Consider the following 23,578-nt stretch of genomic DNA (forward strand, 5'->3'; position numbering starts at 1 on the left):
CTAGCCAGATATTTTAAATGTGTGCGCAAAAAAACGATTGAAAAACCGGAATGAAAAAATACTCACCAGACCACTAATAAACATTTAAAACTAGTTATTAAAGTAAGTCAATGATAATTGACCTATACATTTTTAATAATTCACATTTTCTGACGATGTGATCCTTAAGACAAAATGTTTGCCCAACCCTATATACGGTAAAATACACATTCTGATTTGCCATTCAGTAGGTGCAGTGATCAGATAACTGCTTTTGGTTTGTTTCTGAAGGTGTGATGAATGAGTCAAGTTTAAAGAGTTTATTTTAATTAATTTCAGTCACTGGTGGCTGAGAACTGAAAAAATAACCCTTTTCATTTTGGCAAATCTGATGGTATTATGAACTACATCTAATTTATTGAAGACTGTATAATATTCGTAAATATATAATAAATACATATAGAAAATCCGTGCGTATATTCATCACAACTCACAAATAAAAACAGGATTTGTAAATGTGAAAAAATATTTTGTAAATAAAAACATTATCTGCAAGTATGTAAACATGAGTAAACATGATATAACTACAATTTGTGATTGTGTAAAAACATATTTCGCAAATAAAACACATCTGTAAAATATTTACAACTGTAGCGTAACATTTACACGTGTTGAATTACATTTACAAATATTTTATTTACGTATCTGAATTTTATATTTACAAATGTTTTAGACACATTTTCCTTCGGTCGACAAGATCTCGTGTGCGTGGTTTCAGTCAGAGGTCTCGATTGGTGGGACTTAAGGAATATCCGGACTGGAGCCGGGTAGATTGGAGTCTATAGGTAGCTAGGGCACATTTTCCCTGTAATGTGTTAGTATAACGTTTATTTGTGTAATAATATTTGACTGCATCACCAATGGGTAATACAACGCCGAGCGTGTTTTCGACATTCAGGCAACGTCATCGTTGCCCTGGTTACGATCGACTCAGACGCACTGTAACATCAGCAGTGCGGTTGTCCCAGGTATGTTGACAGTTCTGTAAGCTGTGTGTGTGAGAGAGAGAAATGTAATCAATATCCCACTTGGTGGAAAGTAAAGTCACTTTTATTATAGCACATTCATAAACAACAGTAGTTGACACAAAGTGCTTTACAGTCGAGGCAGATGGATTAACATCTGCCTCAAAACAGGTATACGTGCAGGCGCTAGAACAAACGTTTTGGACGGACTTTTGATTGTCTTGGACGGGCATATTTGTCCTACTTATCAGTAGCTAAACAGTAGCTTAAGCACGACGGACGGTAAGCAAATCGTCTTTGTATGCAGGGCTTGCTGAGGCTATATACTAGCAAAATACAGAGCTGTCAATCACATTTTAACGCTTTAGTAACTGCAGTAGTTACACATTCTTTGTAGCTTAGTGATCACATCACTTAAAGCACATCTTCGATCTGATCGCATTTTCAGATGAAGGCAAGAGAGCTAGCCTACATTCCCAACAGTTATTAGTGAAGTACAGTATTGGGAAGCATTACCCAAACTATTTTTGGGGGGCACAGAATTCTTGCTGGGAGGCAATGCCTCTGTGCCACTGGGTCTGTATACATGATTAAGGCAATAATACATAAAAGGCAACCATACATAATAGAATTCAATAGAACATATAATACATATAAGGCAAGACTAAAATGGAAAACATTTAAGACAACTAAAATTACGTAAAATCAAATCAATAAGAAGTTAAGAGAAATCAAATAAAACCATCAACAGATTAAAACATAATAAGAAGACATTAAAAATAAGTAAAGAGTGGACTTGACAAAAACCTAGGGACAACGTCAGATTGAACTAAAAGCAAGAGAAAACATTTGTGTATTCAAATTTGATTTAAAATTGTAAATGGTGGAACAGGACTTAATGTAGGATGGGAGACTATTCCAGAGCACGGGAGCAGCAAAAGACAAAACTAGGCTACATCATCCTTCCTGGAGGGTGGGTTCTTGCTTCTTCCAAATCATCCAAATAGTTTATTTTGAAAGACAAAACATCTTGCCCATGTCAATGATCTGATGTTTTAATCCTTAATATAATTGATGCAACTGTTCTTTACTCTTATTTACTCTATTTCCATTACATTCATGTTCACAGTAGTAGAGTAGTAAAATGATGAATAGAAATGCATACAATGCATACAAATGGGTGCATAGAAATTCACCAAAATGCAGGGAATGAAGCATCTGACACTCTCATTGGGGAAGACCCCCAGACCCCTCTTCATTTGTGTCCCCCGGATTTGGGGTCCTGGCAAGGTGTCCCTTATTTTTCCACATTGATGGTGTCAAACTTAATCTAACCCCACAGCGTGATATGTTGTTGACTTGCACAGCTGCATTTGGTTCATCCAGTATGAGTCTTGCACATCTAGCTAGTGTTAGTGGTTATACAATTGTGCTCAAAAGTTTGAATACCCTGGCAGAAAATGTGCAATTTTCGCATTGATTTAGAAAATTATGACTGATCATGCAAAAAAAAAAACAAACATTTATTTGACAATTAGTGTCAATAAAGGTGAAGGTTCTGGAGGGGCCATCACAGTCTCCTGACCTTAATATCATTGAACCACTTTGGGGAGATCTCAAACGTGTGGTTCATGCAAGACGACCAAATACTTGGCATGACCTGGAAGCATTTTACCAAGACGAATGCGCAGCTATACCGCAAGAATTCGGGGTGTCATTTCATTTTAAACAGGTGTCATTTCATTTTTTTCTTTATTGACATGTTTTGTTTTATGATTGTGCCATTCTGTTATAACCTACAGTTGAATATGAATCCCATAAGAAATAAAATAAATGTGTTTTGCCTGCTCACTCTTTTTTCTTTATAAAGGGTACATATATTACCAATTCTCCAAGGGTATGCAAACTTTTGAACTGTAATTGCTCATTGACAGTAGTGAATGAAAGATGACATTGGGCATTCTCAAAGCAAAGTTTATATTTTTGAATACAAGGATACTCCAGTATGTAATTACTAATTTGAATTCATAGGGATTTAATAAACACAGAGTATTTTGTACAATCATACAGACAATGTGATGTCAAAAAAAGACATGGTTAATAAAAAATATATAATTATAATAATAAAAGCAATATTAATAACTATACAATATATTTTATGTTATGGTCTCCTCTCTGAGAAATAATCCTTAATTCCTGATGACTTGGAGACAGATTATTTTAGGAGTTCAATGACGGGCCATAATTTGGTAGTGGTGGCAAAGAGGATGGTCGTTAAAACACGTTGCTGCAAAAAGGTAAGAACACTGAGATTCAGGTAGTGTAGAAGTCAGCAAATATCACTACAGTATAGTTCATGCATTTAGTAAATTTAACACTTTGAATATTAGGGAATGTCATTCTAAAAATACTGCAAAGGAACTGAAGAGTCCATCCATCCATCTTCTTCCGCTTATCCAGGGCCGGGTCGCAGGGGCAGCAGAAGCAGAGATGCCCAGACTTCCCTCTCCCTAGATACTTCCTCTAGCTCTTCCGGGGGGACACCGAGGCGTTCCCAGGCCTCGGTGTACTTTCACACATTCTGAGGACTAACACATGCATACAGTTTTCCTTTTATAACAACTAAAGTTAGCACGATGTGCAAGACTCATACTAAATGAAAAGAATGCACTTGTGTAAGTCAACAACATACCGTTATCTAGTCAGCCGCGCGGTGGGGTTAGATACCTGGCTTCGTTACTTTAGTTAAGCAACTGTAGCCTACTGGCTAGCTAGCCAACCAGATGTAGGCTGACATTACTAACTGTGCTTAAGTTAGTTGCCTGAAGTCGAAACACACTTGGCGTTGTATTGCCCATTGGTGATGCAAGTCATTTGCTGAAAATATTGTTATACAATAAAGGTTATACTCACATTTCCGGAGCTACCTATAGCTACCTATAGACTAAAAATCTACCAGGATCCAGTCCGGAGATTCCATAAGTCCCACCAAGCGAGCCCTCTGACTGAAACCACGCACACGAGATCTTGTCGACCGAAGGAGTATGTGTCTCAACAATGTGTAAATATAAATTTCAGATCCGTAAATTAAATTAAGATTTGTAAATCAACATTTGTTTATGTTAAGAAACAGTTGTAAATATTTTACAGATGTTTTATTTGCGAAATATGTCTAGATATTTACAGATGTTTTTATTTAAAAACATGTTTTTTCACATTTACAAATCCTAATTTTATTTGTGAGTTGTGATGAATATACGCACGGATTTTCTATATATATTTACGAATATTGAAACATCTAACTCCATATGTAAGTTACATTATAGTCCAGGATTGTCAGGATGGTCATTTTTATAAAGATATAATTGGCATTGTGGGTGATATGGCATTGAATGAAAGCGAGTAATGAACCTATATACAAAAACAGTTAGTGGTAACAACATACTATAGATCCTATTTACACCAAGGAAGTTTTGAGGCTAAGCACGTTTAGCTGGGTTTTGACTTTTGGTAAATTACCTGCAGCTAGCAAACCATTAATATACACAGAGAATAAGTTTGGCCTAGGAATCAAACCTTGAGAAACTTTTTATTGTTAATCAGACCTAAAGTTGTGTTCTTAAACTTAAAACATAAATGTAATATATTCAAAGTCCTAACCTGCAATGCCTATTAAAACAATAAGTCATACAACATTTTCTTATTAATCAACAGATTTTATTTACAGAAAAAAAAGAATGCAGGTCTACTGTCTTATAACATTCTGAGAGCAGGAAAATGTGTTCCCCCCAGTTCAATAGAAAGAATGCATTTACAAACAGTGAATTTAATACAGACTTTTCAAACTAAAGATCAATAGTGACAGTTGAGACACAAAAGCCGTCATTGACCTCTTGGAGTTTGTTTCTGTGACCCCCCCCCCCCCCATTCCCTTTACCCTGCCTTCCCCAGTCCCACCATCATTCCTACTAACTTTCCAAACCCCTCAAGCACAGTTCCCACCAGCACACACCGCCGAACTGAACTCCAACTCAAATGCTCCCCTTTGTTATTTCCTAACATAAATGCCATGGGGAGTAAGTCAACCGTTGTCCTGGAGCATTAGAGTGACGAACAACAAGAAGCTAAAAGAGCCACAGTCAGAGTCATTAGTAGTAATAGTAGGGCAAAGTCAGAAAAACATCCAAATCAAAAACAAAAAAAGACAAGAATAACACAATATATTCCTAAAACAGAAATTATGGAATTCATGTCCCCTCCATACCTACTGCTCACCCGCCCAACCCCCCCCCCCCCCCCCCCCACGGACCCACACAAAGTCACAAGTCTACATTAGAGTCCCTACAAAGACAACGGTGGCAATAGTTAAAGATGATGGTGACAGGCTCAGATTGATAAGTCGTTATATTGTTACTTTGTATTTCATGTTCAAGTCAGAGTCGTTGTTTAGCAGGAGCTTAGATTAGGTTGCTTTGTTGCCAGGCCTTTTACAGAGAAATGAGTCCAACCATAGTGTCTCAAAAGGTGGGGCTACTATGTGGGGCTAATCAGCTGCTTTCCACAAACAACATCATGAGAGAAAAAGTTAAAATAAAAGTAAAACGTTAGGCAATCTTGGAGAAGTCCCATACAATCCCCACCCACCCCAACCATTACCCCCCCCCCTCCTAAAAAAAAAAAAACTTGTAATAGACAAACAGTTTTTTTTTCCTTTTCTGCATGAAGCTAGTTTAAACAGGGGTTGGAAGTTTAATCCAAATCAATGGAAACATAAAGCCAGGTGGTGAGTTAGATCTAAACCCTTGCTGCCCATGCATCTGAACAGTAGTGAATTAGGACAAAGACAAGTCAGGTCTCTCTTTTTATGTGCATTTAAATCTCTAATTCACTTGTCTTTTTCCTGTTTTGTAATACGTTCCTTAAATGTTGTTTTTATATTTCTAATATTTTTTTTATCTTCAAGACGGTGTCCTTTAAATGCAAATGAAGAAGTAGTCTTGGTAGGACATGAGGAGTGTGTGCACACTGACTTCACGTTCGGTTTCTCTCCGCTTGTTGCGACCTGCCTAGACTTCTATGTTGTTCTGAGCGTAAAGCCTGGTCCATGTCCGGGCTGCAACATGAGACAAAGAGAGAGGAGCACAGTGGGCAATATTAGGGTCAGTCAGTGATATTTCAGACATGTTCCCTGAACAGACACTGTCCGTGTTGCAACTGGCAAAAAACATTTCTGACCAAGTAATGCTCCTGATGACCAGGAAACAATAATATCACCTGTCTCTATGGCTTGAGCTTCATTGGACTTCCATTGCTCTGCAACGTCATTTGCTAGAGGATCGTCAGGATTGGGAGCACTTAGTAATGCCTGGATTGACAGCAGGACTGTGCGGATCTGCAAGGCTGGAGACCATTTATCTGTAGAGACATTTGATAAAAGAACAAAAATGGACAATAAGGAGAGGGAGAAAGGGGTAAGATGAGCGAAGGATGAAAAGGGAGGCAAAGAGCTTTCAGAAATGTAGGACCATTTCCATGTCACAGCCATTACCAACAAAACCAACAGTTCCACATTGCTTTTTTTTTTTTACAGTGAAATATAGCAAAATCCATGTGACAACAGTCAAGCATCCCTTACCTTTCAAAATGTCTAGACATATTCTTCCCAGCTTGTCTACGTTTGGGTGGTATATTTTGGTCATAAAGCGTACTTTTGGAGCTGCCATGGGGTATTCCTCAGGGAGAAAAAGTTCAAGTTTAAACGTGCCGCCTTCGAAGGGTGAGTCCTGTGGTCCGGCTATGACCACATGGAAGTAGCGGGCGTTCCCTTCGTCAGGTTCTGCCTTGATGCCTGGGACGGGCTCTGCCATCAAGCGCTGAGTTTCCTGAGAAACAGACACGCAAACAGGGTAGGCCAAAAGGCGAATGCAGACACTCATACAGCAAACATACAGTAAGGACAGGTACAGTGGTGTCTATGGTCTAATTTCTACACTAATCTCTCATAGGTTAAGAACAAGTGGTTTTATCAATGGTGATCTCCTACATTTGGGCAAAGAATGGTTCCTTTGATAAATCAGTCTATTTCTGTGTAGGTGCCTTAATTCCATTTGTCAGTGCAAATGTCAGATAGTTTGCGTGCACACTTGACAGATGAGGCCTCTGGGTATTTCTCCTCCTGCAGACAACAAGCTCTTCCTTGTCCTTGATATATGTTTACAGTCCCTTCTGTAAACATTTGCATGCAAAAATATTTAAGTAGCTATAGTGCAAAATTGAAAGCCAAATTAATAGCTTTACTGATGCCATTTAGCTACATATGTTCACCAGGAATGATCAATTATATTGTTTTAATGTACAGTATGGCAGCGAATGTTAACTTTTCAAATGGATTTTGTTACTGTTCGGCCGATCAAATGGTTTCTGCTATACAGTCACTTTCAGAAAGTTCTCTGTAATTTAAAACATTCAGAGAAGTGGTCTGGGTTGTAAGAAGGCACATGCATCTTTCTCCAAAATGCCCTCTCTCTTATGCACATTTTTGTGCATTCATTAATTTGTTAAATAAACAATTGCTTAAACATATGCGTTACCTGGCCTGTGCACCAATTTCTATAAAAGTGCATTGGTGATGCCTTATAGTAGGCTGGAATAAATGACATGAACATTCAGAGCTGTGGAGCTTTTGAAAGTAATTTTTGTCACCTCACACAGAAGTAGTGCATGATATTATTTGCAAATACAATGGGTAGTATCTTAAATCCAATGGAAACAGTGATGGAAGTTCAGTAGGAGCTTAAAACACAAAACACAAACAAAGAGAGATGAAAGGGTAAATAGCATCTCATGGACAAACTGCAAAGTGTAGCAAATGTGAATGATACGATGTTTATTACTGTCGGGATATTTTCTACTTAAAATTTCATATACAGTCAGTGTTTCACATATTATCACAATGACCTGAGATCTGTGGTCACCTTGCTTGATCTGACTCAGGATCAAGGAAGGTCAACTACATGTTGAAGGCTATCTGACCCAGCCAGATAACAGATCGGACCTCGGGTTAAACGGACTTCAGATATGTCCATGTGTGTATCTAGTGTGGTGGTCAGAGGCGCAATGATATATACTGTTATCAACTGGATGACAGTTCACTAATCTGAACAATAAAAAGATTAATAAAATATTATTTATTAGTTAATAAAATATATTTTAATAATAAAATCAGGTCCAATGCACATCCCTAATTTTAGGACCTGCTTGTTTACTTTGTGCAAAAAAAGTCACAACTCTATTTACATGTACAATAGTTCATCTATCACGTGGCTTCTTACACAACATTTGAAACGTGTCCTAATTCACATAGCCCATTGACATCAATGACATCTAACATTCCCATAAATCTCTAGCTGCAGGAATACCTAGTCCCATAGGCTGACTAACGCAGAGCTGCCAAGTGCCCCGGGCTGGGACCAGTAGAGAGAGAGAGACAGACACACACACACACAGACACACACAGACACACCTCCATGTGATACAGCCTTATGGTATGCAGGAGGCTGGCCCACCTGAGGCAAGAGAGAATAGGCTAGACTAGTGGTGTTCAAACCTAGCCCTTAAAGCCAGTTCCACTAAATATTTCCATTGCAAACCCCTCATTTTCTCACTGCTTTATATTGGCTAAGTTTTTTTACATTTAGATATACATTCAGCTTACTTACACATTTGTTATGTTTGGTCAGAAGTGTCTAGATTACCTTTCCATCTACCAGAAGACAGTTACCATTTGCATCACAACTAGCTGTCACACAGACAAGCAATCCGATATTCCCTCTTTAGAAAGCTGCAGAAAACACAAATCACGGAACAAGGTATCGATTCTGTGCACCATTTCCGCATTGCAGGTTTCCTAGGGCTCTACACATGGAATCACCCATTAAATGAACACTACTCAGGGCAGGATTCCTGAAATGTTTCAGATAACCCACATACAAAAACACACAGTCCAAACACAGACAGGAGAGAGGCTCCCAGGAACAGTCCCACGCTCACAGGGCTCAGGGGGCCAAGCCCACAGAGAACACTTTCCACTGCACCTCTTCCCACCACCTTCAACCACCTTCAGCCATCATATGTTACCCAGCATGTCAACTGCATGTCAGTCCCTCTCTCTGTGTTAGCATATAGTAATTTCATGAATGACAACTCAGTGATCTTATGTGATACCATACAAGTGATACTACGGTGTCACTGAGTGGGATGGGAACATCAGTTTAGCATTGCCCATCTCTAGGACCTTGTTAGAGGGGCTTGATGTTAGGATGGTGAAATGAATCATAGGATAGAGGGCAACTAATAGTTGAAGCCTACATATTTGTTGCAGAACAATGTGTGTAGTGGTTTTATGAAGTAGATAGAAGGATACTGTAATCTCCAATATAACCAGATGCTAGAAGATGATAGTGTCATAAATATTGTTTCGTGAATGAGTGAAAACCATCAACCCATGCACAAACACACGCACGCACACAATAGAGCCTATTTTGACTACAATTATACAGTTTTATCTAGATGAAAGCCACTTGAGGCCAGATTTGCATCTGTGGTACATTTCTATAATTTAAACACGTCAAAATCTTAATTGTCGCACACTACCCCCCCCCCCCCCCCCCCCCCCCCCCCCCCGAGGTTATTGACTGTATCTCCCAGCAGCTACTGGGGTCTAAAGGTAGTGTCTCACACAGTGTGTACTGGAGTGGAATGAGTGGTGACCTATGAAGCCTGGTCCTGATCAATGTATAAACAGAATCAGAAAAGGCAGTTTGATGTTGTGAAGCAATTCACAATGGATCTCGAACAAAATATATTAAAGATCAAAATCTTTACTGTACATTGTGTAATTCATTGAGAACAGTCAATGGAAACGAAAATCACCAACCAATTGAGGGCTGGATTCAAACACACACCGAAAATCTAAGTAAACTATAGAAATCACAGGTTGTTCCAATTTGGGAGAATTTAATCACGGGAACTCATAATACGACTCAGTAATATGTATGGCCCCCATGTGCCTGTAGGCACTCCTGACAATGTCTGGGCATGCTCCTGATGAGACACGGATGGTGTCCTGGGGGATCTCCTCCCAGATCTGGATCAGGGCATCAGTGAGCTCCTGGACAGTCTGCGGCACTACTTGGCAGCGTAGGATTGCACCAATACATAATGTCCCAGAGGTTCTCAATTGGATTCACGTCTGGGGAAACATGGGCCAGTCAATGGCATCAATGCCTTCGTCATCCAGGAACTGGCCACATGAGACTGGGCATTGTCCTGCACCAGGAGGAACCCAGGGCCCACTGCACCAGCGTAAGATCTGATGATGGGTCTGACCCACCGCCAAACCGGTCACGCTGGATGGTGTTGCAGGCACCATACCTTGTCACAATACCTTGTTCACGTGACCATAACTTCCTTGACATTTACAGTTAATTAGACCGATCATGACATGGCACATCTACCCTGATGTTTTCCTATCCCGTCAGTCTCGTTCTTCAGTGAACTGTTCCACATAAACCAATTGTGGAGAGCTGCATGCTCTCTGCCCGACATGTTATAGCCTACCTTTGAGATGAGCATAGTGCAGGCTAGGGAGGTCAGGATCCTAGCACATTTCACTTCGATACATTACCAGAAAAAAGTTACGTGATTCTTGATATCCATTTTTTTTTTTAACACAAATAGTATAATCTGTATGTGTAATACACTGCAGCAAACACCTCACAGTTAGGCTAAATATAACTTTTGGACTAGCGACAAACGTCCACTAACATGCATGGCAAAAAACATTTAGTTTGGCCATGGTCCATTCATCTTGCCATTAACATGACATTATCATAAATGTATACATTAGAGTAGCTAGGATATACATTTGTTGCATTTATGTCAACTAAATATAATCTGGGTGGCAAAATAAACTCAAATGTGCATAAGCTGCCAGAGGTTAAATACATAGAGGAAAGTAGCCTGATGTGAATGCTGTACTTCTCAGACATTCATTTTACAATGTTAATGGAGCCAAGCAGAGTTGAGATGGAGCAAGAAGAAAATACTTAATTGTGGTTAGCTAATATAAATACAACACACAATATGTCTCAAAGCACATGCACGTAGCAGTTAGACTGAAGGGAGCAAAATATTAACTAACTATTTCAATGTTTTTTTCTGGAGGTATCTCCACAGTGCACTACAATTGTTATTTGTTGACTACTGCAGGTTATTCAGGTACACTCGCTGAGGTGTTGCACACTTGCATTATAATGATGGTAACTCGGGGTTGCCAGGCAACCTCAGTTCGATGTGCAGCACTCACAGTCCATCAAGACCCCATAGCTACTACTAGCAACAAAAGAGTACTGGTTGGCTCCGCTCTAACGTTACTAGATGTTACAGTGCAAGTAAGCCTGACAACCTGTGCACCAATAAGTCAGAGACTGCAGACCATAAAGGGAGCTAACCTGTACTACCATGCAGTGGTTATGCTATTTAAACCCCTTCAAAAACAAAGGCTGGGGTAAAATACCTGCCAACCCCACAACTCCCTCCCAACCGGACTGCTGATATACGCTACCGAAGCTGCTGTGTGACAATAATTTCTCCAAATGCACTGGTAACATGTTGTCTGGGGAGTAAGGCAACTCGTAAATACAGAATGGAGGAATACAGTTTTTTTTTTCATCAATGACGTGGGGCCCCTTGGTTACCTTAGCAACAACCAAGAACATTAAAGAAACAGTAGAATGTTGAAAAACCAATTGAATTTAATCTGTTTTGCTAAAAATGAAGCTATTTTGGGGATTGAAATGTATTAATTATATTCTAGCTGGATATATACAAAATAGCTAGCAATAGCAATATAAATATCTGTAAGGAAAAATGTATCTTCACTAATATCAAAATGTAGCTAAATTGCTGCATATACCCAGCTGGTTGGTGCCACAGGCAGCGTTTGCTAGACAGTTGTCAAGTGAATTAGCAAAAGTAGCACAACCTGTTAATTTCAAATTTTACTTAAATCTGTCCCAGACAATTGCGCATGATACGTTACATTTGCATGACAACGTACTTGCATAATATATTACGTACTTGCAAAATCGTATCACATGAAAGGAACGCAACACAAACTATCAAATCTTAAACATTTATAAAAACATACAATATAATACAAATATGTTGTATATGAAGAAGAATCCCTGGAACAAGGAGATGGGGTTTTGCTCTAGGATTCCTACAAGCTCACCTACAGATCAGCAGTTTTTTTCTCATAATGAATACATTTTGTTTTGCAAATTTTGGATATACTAAAGTTATACCGAACTGTTTTGTCCAGATACTTCGGAAAACCTGGTCGATTTTGTATAATCCACTTGTATGCAGAATAACACAATTCCTTTTGTTGTAATATCTAATAATTGTTAATATTTTTTGTGGGGTTTATATAGGTGCTACAACTCCACATCAAAATGCAACAAAATCTTAAGAACTTATGTGTTAACTTTGAAATAAACAGAATTTGAAGAAAATATTGCATTTGACCAGTAAGTTTTAACGCATTCAATGACATTCCATTTTCATGTAGCGCAAATGACACCAGTGCTAACTCAGTTTCACCACAGCGATTTCGTAGTTTAAAATGGCAGGTGAGTTACTTGCATGCACATCAATTCGGTTATAGGCAGAATATATTACTATCATTTTAAGCTATGTAACGCGATAGAATCAGTTCATTTCAATAAAATCATTTTGGTACTTTTATGGGCGGGGCCGAAATGGTTGCCAGGGACGCAACGTTCGAACGTTTACCGAAATGGTTGCCATTTGAAAGTTTAAAACTGTCTTCCTCTTTCACTTATGTAAGGTATGTGAAATCTTTTTCTACTTATTTCTGAATGTTATTGTGTCAGCAAGAAAATTGAATGTCTGACATTCTAATGGTAGTGTTGGGCTAAACAAAAACATTTGCTGCGTGTTGGCCTATATAACCCTGACACCACACTAATTCGTGTGACACAAGATTACTATTAGCAGTATTTTTAATCAGTGTCGAATGGTTCGGTTAAGGCGAATCATACCATTAAATCGTATCTAAAGCAGAGATCGCACGTATGTGCTGGCGTCTGCCTATACAGTACTTATGACAGCTTGCTTTAATAGCTAGTTAGTCAGCAACTCAGGCCTTGCGGAAAATATTTGTCACAATCAATCTTTATTGTCGCTACTCTTATAAGCAATTTAACCCCACATAAAGATGCCAAGAGTTTATATTGCAGGCAGTCGGTAGTTAAAGGGAATAGCCAACTAACTAGGCTGTGGGATTGTGTATTCTTTGACTGCTTGCTTTACGTTAGCTACAGTAGTTAGCTAGCGAGCCTAGAATGGTTGGCTGTCTGGGTCCATGGCTAACGTAGTCAGAAAGATATTTAAATAACTCTTTCTCCATCTCTGGTCAGTAGGCTACATTAACCGTGTATAATGTATCAACAAATAAACAACCACCCAAACGCCGCATTTCACCGCCATTTAACAAGGATGTATTTTTAACCAGCCCGTTTAGGAAGAAGCACAAAACGGAAGTAACTTTGCAGTTAGCGCAAAGGCTAGAATGCTACTTGCTAGTCTGCTAACTATTATAATTTAACACTGTGGGACATCAAATTATCCGCTAAGAATGCATGGCTCTGTCATAATTAAAAATAATATTCCGTATAATTTAATGTAAATCAAGGTACAATTACCTTAATGATCCTCCGGGGAAGTCCTGCCATCTTATATTTAATGCGGCGTTTAGCTGTGACTCAATGCTCCTTCCTTCTTTGACAGCGAAAGGCGCAAACACGTCTTTCCGAGTTCCGGTGTTCTGCGTCATGATGAGACCATTAGTACGAAACAACAAGATGGAAAATGTAGTTTTAATATAATAAGTTCCAGTGATCGGAAACATTCCCGTCTATGCAGTATAGACATCTCTGATCTGTTAAAAAGTAACTAACAACATATAGTATTTTTAAATATTTATCGGGAAACCAGATGTTTGTACTGACAACTGTTTTCCTGCTGGCTCTATCACAAAATGTGTTAGCCAGCGGGAACAATGTAAAATCTATGTAAAATAATAATGCTTTGACCTAAGATGCCTTCACCACTAAAATGTGAATAGACTATCACCTCCGACAAAAGCAAGACTGTTTGAGAGCTTCAATAATGTTATTTCTTAGGGATGGCCAAACATTTAAATCTTACCTAATGCAGCTGCCAACACTGCCGCTCATGTACACAGCTTTCCCCAAGAGCTACCTCAGTTTTTTCTTTTCAGTTCATTTGAAGGAGATCCAAAATGTGGACACTTATAAATGAGTTCCGGTCAGGTTTCAGTGCTTGCCATAGGTGTACTTCAGCAACACTGAAGGTCCTAAATGACATCCTACCATAGACATCAGGCAGTACTGTGTGGCTGCAGAAGTATTTTAATTCATCAATCATATTAATACATAGACTAACCAACCTTGGGTTCTCAGATAACATCCTAGTTTTGTTTGAAAATTATTTCTCTGACCATTTACAGAGTGTAGAATCAGGTATGGCTGTCTAAATCACTGGCTGCTTCAATGGGCGATCCTCAAGAAGTTCCATGGAGGTACTACCCATTAGTGGTCTACCAAGGCCAATAGATACATATCAAATTTACATTCGGTAAGCATATTTAATTGAGACATTTGTATAAACAGTGCTTAATAACTAGGCCTATACTTCCGTGAAACAATGTATTTAAATGAGGCATTTCAATATTTATTTGTCTGTCTGGATCATGGAAAAGTTAGATAATTGTTTTTGGCTTGACTTCCCTTCTGTCAGTGATCACAACTGAGCCCTATAGTAAAAAACTAAAAGAAGCTTTCCCAGTAATTGCAATGGCTGTTTCTTCATACTGCCAAGAAGCCTTTACACAAAGATAGATACTGTTTCTGTTAGGTACATGGTTGCATTTTTATTGCATTTAGGCCAAACTGGCATGGTTAAAGAAACACCGATCTGTGTTTATAATTATTGATTTGAATGTCATTTCTCATCCAGTCACTGAACTACCAGTTACAAAAAGATTGGTTAGCATACTGTAATAAATTATCTGTGAGAATAGAAAAAGCAATAGGTCCCATGGGGCTCCACCTCTTGACTCCTCCAAATGGACACTGTCTAATGCGGTTGGGGGCAGTGGGCTGGTCGAACTGTGGGAGACACGACACACCAGAAAAGCATCAAAGTGGAAGGGACTGACTAGAGAGGTGACCAGCTGTCTACAGCCATGCAAACTCTGAGAACAGGTAGGACCCAATCTCTCCCTGTCTCTCCTTCTATTTTATATATATGTATACATATGAAAACAACTAATGTTCTTGTAAGTTGGTTAAAAAAAGTATCATAAAATGTTGGCCGGCATTGAATGCACGCATAGGCCTTCAATATGATTTGGCTTTTGGGAATTTGTTGTACATGGTTGAATTACATTACAACATAATATAGCTTATAAAAGAGTGGACACACATTTTAAAACATTATTTTATGGGTTTTCTGTTTTTGCTGATATGTTGTTTATATTCTCATATATTATATTGCATACTCATAAAATATACTGGATTCTCATAGTTACAACACATAATGGCATGTTTTAGAGGATGTTCTATAAACCAGGATTAATTCCTCAGTGTCACCATAGATTTTCAAACTGGAATTGGCGACAGCTACAGTGCCAGAGTTCTAATAACAGGCCACAGCAAAGTAGAACAGAGAGAGACCCTAAATTGACCAATTTGGTAACTTTTAAGCGGGATAATATTCACCTAATTGTATTATTTTGTGAGAATGTGTTTACTATATAAAAATACATTAATTCTATTAAGGACAAGTGCCTATAAAGTGCCAAATAATACAACTGGTTGACTGTAAACAGAATAACGATTTCATCTTAAATCAACCATGAATCACCCATGACAGGGAGAATGGAGGCTTGTTGTGTGCAACAGCTAGTGGGACATTCTTTATTCATGTCTAGCTTTTCTATCTGTGATATGCTATGGTTGATCCCATTTGTTTTCCAACATGTAGCACCAGAACGTTGCCTCACCAAGTAGCATAAGTTTGCCTGTTTTAATATTATAGTATGACTATTAGATTTACAAAATGTATTAGATTAAAAAATATGTATTATTTAATATTTAAAATCAGGGTTGCCCAAACCTGTTCCTGGGGCTCTACTGTCCTATAGGGCTGATTCTAATAATTAGCTGGATGAAAAGCTATATCAGGTTAGTCACAAAGAGAAAACCTACAGGACAGTATCTCCAGGAACAGGGTTGGACAGCCCTGATTTAAACAAACCTCCCTTTCACATATCAGGATTTACCTTCAAATTAGGGACATACATACATAAAATCACAGTAAATCACAGTAAATAAATAAAAATCTTTTTGAGGGATTTTAAGAACCAAACAACTAGCACTTTAATATGATATTTGTTGAATTAAGAAGGCACACCCGGAGAAGTACGGAGATTTCTATTAAAATGTTGTAAACTTTTAAGTAGCGAGTCACAAATATATACAGCGAGTCACAAATACATAATGAAAAAAATCACTGTCAGGAAATGTATGCATATAGTTTCACAAACATATGTCAAGATCCCAAAACAAATGATGAATTGTTAAATAAATCAAAGGACGATTAGCAAATAAATGCATGACGGTTTTTTTATGTTCAAACGTGTTTTTTGTAAATGTTACAGGATTTTTCACCTGCATTTTACCGATTTGTGAACTGCATTACATTTTGTGAGTGGCCTTAAATATTTGTGAGTTGTTCCACATATTAGTGAGGGCCGCTACATATTTGTGAGTTGCATTTTATCACTTGCATACGGGATACAGATTAGGACCTCTATCGTTCTGGTTATGCTTTGCTCAATGTAGAACCAGGAGTCAGCTCTGCTCAATGCTTTTTTTTGCCGGACCGTGTAAGCGGAGCCGGCTAAGAGTTAACGTCTCTTACTAAGTGAGTGACTGACTGACTAACTGAATGACTGGCTATCCCTTGTTAAATAGCGTAGTGGTTAGAGAAGCGGACTTGTGATCTGTAGGTCTTGTGTTCGTATCTCCTCGCAGGCGATGTGTGGTGAATTATTCCGTATTGACGGAAACTTTGCTGGCTAAAATCGTAAACTGTGTACGTTCATACAGTTGCCACTGTTTCTGGCATGGAAATGTCATCTTCAGTCTCCCTTGCAATTGCTCAATACTTACGATTATTCCTAGGAAGTTAGTAGATACTAGTACGCCTATTACTGGCTAATAAGCTGTTAAAACGGCCAGTGGCAGAAGCAATACAGTTCATAGACCCTACTTGTGATGGAGGTAAACTTAATAAAAAACTTCAGTCAGTCTAACACAATCCTCAATGGAGTCTAGTGACTGCTGAAATGTGTAATGCCGTGGCATAGTGGTTAAAGACAGTGCCTCTCATGTAGAAGACCAAAGTTTGAATCTACTGAGAGCAATGACATTTATTAATTATTTATGGTAGATTTCACGATTTTCGCATCTTTTTACTTGATGAAAAAGTTAGTTATCGTTGCTTTATTGATAGTTATTGTATAAATAACTATCACAAATGAAAGAAAAAAGTATGTTGTTTTGACATGAAAGCAAAAAATAAGTTCTTATGCCATGAAATGAAATAGCTTTGGCAGACTCGCTAGCAATTGCTATATTTTTATGACTAATCCAGTAAGTTAGTAGATACCGGTAAAACTTATTACTGGCTAATACACTGTTAAAACATCCAGTGGCAAACGCCATACATAGCCGCTATTTGTGGGAGAGGTAAACTTAGTAAGAAATGGCCTATTAACTGTTAAAACAGCCAGTGACAAAATAGGATTTGTTCGAGATCGAGACAAGAGGCTATACTGACACCCTGCAAATGTACTGCTCTATGGTGTAGTGGTTAGCAACACAGCCTTTTATATGGGTGACCTGGGTTTGAATCTCGAGATAGCAATGTTTTCTATTGCAGGCCAGCTGAACTTGGCTTGCCTGGTTTCTTGTTTAACTACCTCTGGCATGCAGTAACATTATATTAGCTTGTTAGCTAATCTTATCCTCGGCTAGAATACATTGTCTATTAGATGACTTGTGTTACCGACTGTAGACTGAGGCAAACAAACTCTCGTACACCAGGATCTTGGATTGATAGTTTTAGTGTTGGCTGTAACAGAAAAATATCACTATAAATAACAGGCTTTTGACAAGACGGTCACGGCATTCACTGCTCATCCGTTGCATCTTTCGGACCCTTGTGTGATCAAATTGTAAATGTACAATAAGAAATAAAACATGAGTAGATAAATGAAATGAAATGGATTCAGCAAAGTGACATACCTGTAGCAGATAGTCACAGTAAATAACAGGCTTTTGACAAGACAGTCACAGCATTCACTAATGGGACAGAGTACATGATATCTTTCAGCTAAGTGCAAAACATTTCCAGTTTACACACAAAAATCCAATGATGCTATAAAACCTACAGTTGTGCTTAAAAGTTTGCATACCCTTGGAGAATTGGTAATATATGTACCATTTGTTAAGAAAACATGAGTGAGCAGGCAAAACACATCTTTTATTTCTTATGGGATTCACATTCAACTGTAGGTCATAACAGAATAGCACAATCATTAAAAAAACATGGCAACAAAGAAAAAAATTAACTGACCCCTGTTTAAAAGTCTGTATATCATTAGTTCTTAATACTGTGTATTGCCCCCTTTAGCATCAATGACAACGTGCAATCTTTTGTAGTAGTTGTCTATGAGGCCTCAAATTCTTGCAGGCAGTATAGCTTTCCATTCGTCTTGGCAAAATGCCTCCAGGTCATGCAAAGTCTTTGGTCGTCTTGAATGAACTGCACATTTAAGATCTCCAGAGTGGCTTGATGATATTAAGGTCAGGAGACTGTGATGGCCACTCCAGAACCTTCACCTTTTTCTGCTGTAACGACTGGAGGGTCAACTTGGCCTTGTGCTTAGGGTCATTGTCATGCTGGAATGTCCAAGAGCATCCCATGCGCAGCTTTCGTGCAGAAGAATGCAAATTGTCTGCCAGGACAATTTGCGTTCATCTTGCCATCAATTTTCACAGGATTTCTCGTGCCTTTATAGGTCACACACCCCCAAAACATCAGTGAGCCACCACCATGCTTCACAGTGGGGATGGTATTCTGTTTTTTGTGGCATTGGGCTTCTTTGTGGCATTGGGTTTTTTGTGGCGCAGTAAAGGCTTCTTTCTGGCAACTGGATGCAGCTCATTTTTGTTCAAGTATCGTGTGTGCTCCTAGAAACAATCACACCGTCTTTTTCCAGAGCAACCTGTATTTCTCCTGAGGTTACCTGTGGGTTTTTATTTGTATCCTGAACAATTATTCTGGCAGTTTAGGCTGAAATCTTTCTTGGTCTACCTGAGCTTGGTATTGAGATCCAAGAATGTTCCACTTCTTAATAAGTGATTGAACAGTACTGACTGGCATTTGCAAGGCTTTGGTTATCTTTTTATATCCTTTACCAACTTTATACATTTCCATTACCTTGTTACACAGTTCTTTTCTGCTCCCCATAGCTCAGTATCTCGCCTGCTCTGTGCATCCATGTGAGAGCTACAAACTCATTGACTATATATACACAGACACTCATTGCAATTTCAATATGTGTCCATTTATGAACTATGTAAAACATGAAAATGCATGTCTTACTTTTTGTAAAGTAATACACACACACACACTTTTGCAATAATCTCTCGACATAACTGAACCATGTACTGAATTATTTCCTAAGTTTAACACAGTTTTTGCATCAGAATTATATAGACTGACCTGATCATCAGTTGCATCTTTCGGACTGAAGAGCAGACGGCACAAACATGCAAATAGGGTAGATCACAAAATGGACAAAATATTATATTGGATAAAATCATTGTATCCACCTGTACACAATGGTAAATTTAGTTTAATGCTACTGCGATCGTATTTGTAAGAAACAAATATTTAATCAAATAAAGAAAGTTTGAGAAACGTTTGACCGCCCACCCCTCTAATGGAATTGTAGTCTTCCTACAACACTTTTTCTTTACTTAGCGACTACCTGTAATGCAAAACATGGGTTGATAGGATGCTTTACCTTTTCATCCTGTTACATTTGAAGAGTTAAAAGACTGGCAATATTAAATTAGCTGGGTGATGAAAACATGAAAGACACCTATGACTGGATCCTGTATGCAACTGATCTGTAAAATGTGATTCACATATATGAAACGCTAGTCACAAATATGTAGTGGCCCTCACAAATATGTGGAGCAACTCATAAATATGTAGGGGCCCTTACAAATATGTGGAGCAACTCATAAATATGTAGTGGCCTTTACAAATATGTGGAGCAACTCACAAATATGTAGTGGCCCTCACCAATATGTGGAGCAACTCACAAATATGCAGTTGCCCTCACCAATATGTGGAGCAACTCACAAATATGTAAGGCCACAAATCTGTAAAATACAGAATTCTGCAGCATTCATAAAAACGGGTTTGAACATTAAAAAACAACTTTGTTTGCTAATCATCCTTTGCTTTTGTTAACTATTCAACATTTGTTGTTGGATTTTGACATATATCTGTGAAACTATTTGCATATAGGATTTCCTGATTAAATTATTCTGAGAATAAAACACTATTTTAGGGATTTATTTATGAATTGACAAAGTGTACATAATGTTTCACAGGAAAACAAAATACACACATTTAAGCCACAGTCCTGGCAAAATAAAATGACTGATTAGGTAAATTACCACAATAATAACACCTGTAGAGTTTTTACAATATTTATTGAGCCTTACAAAAGGTTTGTTTACGGTAATAAAGGACCTTATGAGCATGGTTCTATTTTCAACCCTCAGTTCTCATAGCAACAAAAGTTATTATTTAGAAGAAAAAAAATGTTGCTTGTGTAAAAAGCATCCCTAACCTACACTCCCCTTAATGCCCCTGCTCAACCTCATTCCACTCAGAAAATGTTCCATTGTCCAGACACATAGGAACAGATGAACCAGGGTTTAATCTAGTCCTTTTTCCCAGTGCACATAGAGAACAGACAATACCAGCAGAATTAGAGAGGCTGTTGCTTCTATGGGCTGTCTCCCTTGAGAAGTGGGATGGATCCTGACAGGGCTCAACCACCCTTTCCTAACCCACTCACTGGGTATTTCAGCCAGCCCATCTCATAATGACCCATTGCACTGTCTTTGCCCATAACATCTAAGCACCACACATGGGCCAGTGTTCTGTCCTGGTAACCTGGTAACTCTGAAAAAAATTTAACCGAAAATATAATACTTTATAAAGGTGTAAAACTGTTTTGCCGGATTTTACTGTATGAGGTCAAAAATATCTATATTAGGAAATCTTTGAAAGCTTGGAGTCATTAAGGTAAACTGTCATAGCACAAAAACGTTTACATACAGTACAATAATACAAAATAGAATAGAACACCCAGTATATAAAATGACTATTTAAAGTAGTTTTTGAAGAAAAGTGAGGTAATACTATTAATTGTTTATCTCTTCTAGTTGAGGGGCCATCATTGATCATTTCCTGGCAACTGGCCTGTCTGTTGGGCCTGCTCAGCTTTTTGGGGCCGGTCGCACCCCTTCATGTGTCTCCCATGATGACAGGCCTTCACTCTGCCTTCTCAGCCACGCGAACCAACAGCATCCTGGGAGGCAACCAGAAGGCTCTGACCTTTGATAGGCTCCTAGTCAATGCAGGAAGTGACTTCAACCCGGACACGGGTCACTTCCGCTGCAGAGTCCCTGGGGCCTATTACTTCTCCTTCACCGTGGGGAAGTATCCCAAGAAGATGCTGTCCGTCATTCTGGTGAAGAACGGGCAGGAGGTGCAGGCTGTGGCCTACGACGACTACAGGAACAAAGGGCGTAAGGTCCAGAGTCAAAGTGTCATGATCAGCCTGAAAGCCATGGACACAGTGTGGCTGATGTTGCAGGACAGTCCTCAGTATGCTCTGTACAGCAGTGCGGGCCCTTACATCACCTTCACTGGATACCTGGTGTACCCTGACATCTCTGCCACCCGTCACCTCAGCAACCACCTATCCACACCGGCTCAGCCCTACCTAAACTGCCCCCCGCCTGCAGACCCCGCGGACGGCCGGGGTGGCGCCGAGGTGCCTCGCTCGGCCTTCTCCGTGGCCAGGACGTCCCCGTTTCTGGGGGAGAACGGGCGCCAGGAGAAGGAGCCCCTGGCGTTCGACGTGGAGTACGTCAACATAGGCGGGCACTTCAACATGACGTCCGGCCGCTTTGACTGCCGCCACCCGGGGGCCTACTATTTCGCCTTCACGGTGGGGAAGCACCCGCGCCGGGCCCTGTCGGTGAAGCTGATGACGGGCCAGGGCGACGTGCAGGCCATGGTGTTTGACGAGGACACGTCCAGGAGGAGGGAAATGCAGAGCCAGAGCCTCCTCCTGTCACTGCGTGTGGGCGACAGCGTGTGGCTCTACAGTCAGCAGGATGAGCGCTACGCCGTCTACAGCAACCAGGGGCGTTACACCACGTTCTCCGGGTTTCTGGTTTACCCAGACGTTGAGCAGCGTTCCAGGCCCATCGCCCCACGCCATCACCACCAGGACAGAACTCGTTTGGGAGGGCTCTGAGGTGTGTAAAACACACTGGACATAGTGCTATGTCACACATCCAAACCTGCGCTGAGGGACCGGGCGCGACTGTATGCATCGTTTGTGAATAAAGCCGTAGTCAGTTGCTGGGAGTGGATTGAGCCACAACGGCAGAATCTTTTGGAAATGGTGTCAGAGATACACGTGTTAAACAAACATGCATTTCTTTACCCTTTTATTGATTTCACAGCAATTTCCTGCAGGGTTTTATCATTTCTCAAGATAAAGCTATGATTTCACTTTTTGGATTATCAACAAGCTAACGATCTTAACACATAATTATGTTGTATAACTTCTCTGTAAGGCATTAGACGTGAGAATTTCTCTTTTGCATTTTTGGCTGATTTCAAACCACAGTTATGTAATATAATATAATGGTATATGATGTTGAAAAATCAGGAATCCTTGGACACCTCATGACTCCCAGATGTTTTATTTTTACATTCACTAAAGGCTATGGGGTTATTTGCCTGCCTAACTGTCACCTGAATGGGTTTGGTTGGGAAGGTTTGGTCTGTCCTAAATGCACAGTGAAAAAATATTGATTGTTGAAGGAGCAGTTCCATGATGTAAAGCTCATTTAAATAAAATGTATTTGTCATGTGGTTAGTTAACCAAGTTTTGACTAACAGTGAAATGCTTACTTGTTTTCTGTTGGCTCTATGGACAAATCTGATATATTTGTGGTCAAAATTGCTCTTACAGAAATTACATGTTATCCAGTTTCTTTATTTTCTCTGAT

The 23,578-nt window shown here is 39.3% G+C and overlaps 2 protein-coding genes across 8 annotated transcripts; one reads left to right on the forward strand and one right to left on the reverse strand.

Moving 5' to 3' along the window:
• Positions 1 to 5,704: 5,704 nt before the first annotated feature.
• Positions 5,705 to 13,910, reverse strand: ube2na (ubiquitin-conjugating enzyme E2Na). Its single transcript, XM_010890319.5, has 4 exons — positions 13,793 to 13,910; positions 6,640 to 6,886; positions 6,279 to 6,419; positions 5,705 to 6,117 (listed from the first exon to the last, which is right to left on the reverse strand). The coding sequence occupies exons 1-4, from the start codon at positions 13,820 to 13,822 to the stop codon at positions 6,071 to 6,073; spliced, it is 465 nt and encodes a 154-aa protein (XP_010888621.1). The 5' UTR covers positions 13,823 to 13,910; the 3' UTR covers positions 5,705 to 6,070.
• On the forward strand, positions 12,776 to 23,473 carry si:ch211-219a15.3 (C1q domain-containing protein). 7 transcript variants are annotated; one of them, XM_010890313.3, is made up of 4 exons: positions 12,776 to 12,915; positions 14,620 to 14,747; positions 15,193 to 15,376; positions 21,713 to 23,473. In XM_010890313.3, the coding sequence occupies exons 3-4, from the start codon at positions 15,358 to 15,360 to the stop codon at positions 22,813 to 22,815; spliced, it is 1,122 nt and encodes a 373-aa protein (XP_010888615.1). In that variant the 5' UTR covers positions 12,776 to 12,915; positions 14,620 to 14,747; positions 15,193 to 15,357; the 3' UTR covers positions 22,816 to 23,473. The 7 variants fall into 7 exon arrangements, with proteins under 7 accessions (XP_010888615.1, XP_019895977.1, XP_010888617.1 ...); XM_020040418.2 differs by having other exon boundaries at positions 21,839 to 23,473; XM_010890315.3 differs by having other exon boundaries at positions 15,268 to 15,376.
• Positions 23,474 to 23,578: the final 105 nt, after the last annotated feature.

This window comes from Esox lucius, chromosome 19 (genome assembly GCF_011004845.1).
Source record: "Esox lucius isolate fEsoLuc1 chromosome 19, fEsoLuc1.pri, whole genome shotgun sequence".
NCBI classification, from domain to species: Eukaryota; Metazoa; Chordata; class Actinopteri; order Esociformes; family Esocidae; genus Esox; species Esox lucius.

Coding starts and splice junctions, on each gene's coding strand:
- ube2na (XM_010890319.5), bottom strand. CDS start 13,822: ATGGCAGGACTTCCCCGGAGGATCATTAAG. Junction 6,420..6,639: donor ATGTCTAGACATTTTGAAAG/GTAAGGGATGCT, acceptor ATGTCTCTACAG/ATAAATGGTCTCCAGCCTTG. Junction 6,118..6,278: donor AGCTCAAGCCATAGAGACAG/GTGATATTATTG, acceptor CTCATGTTGCAG/CCCGGACATGGACCAGGCTT.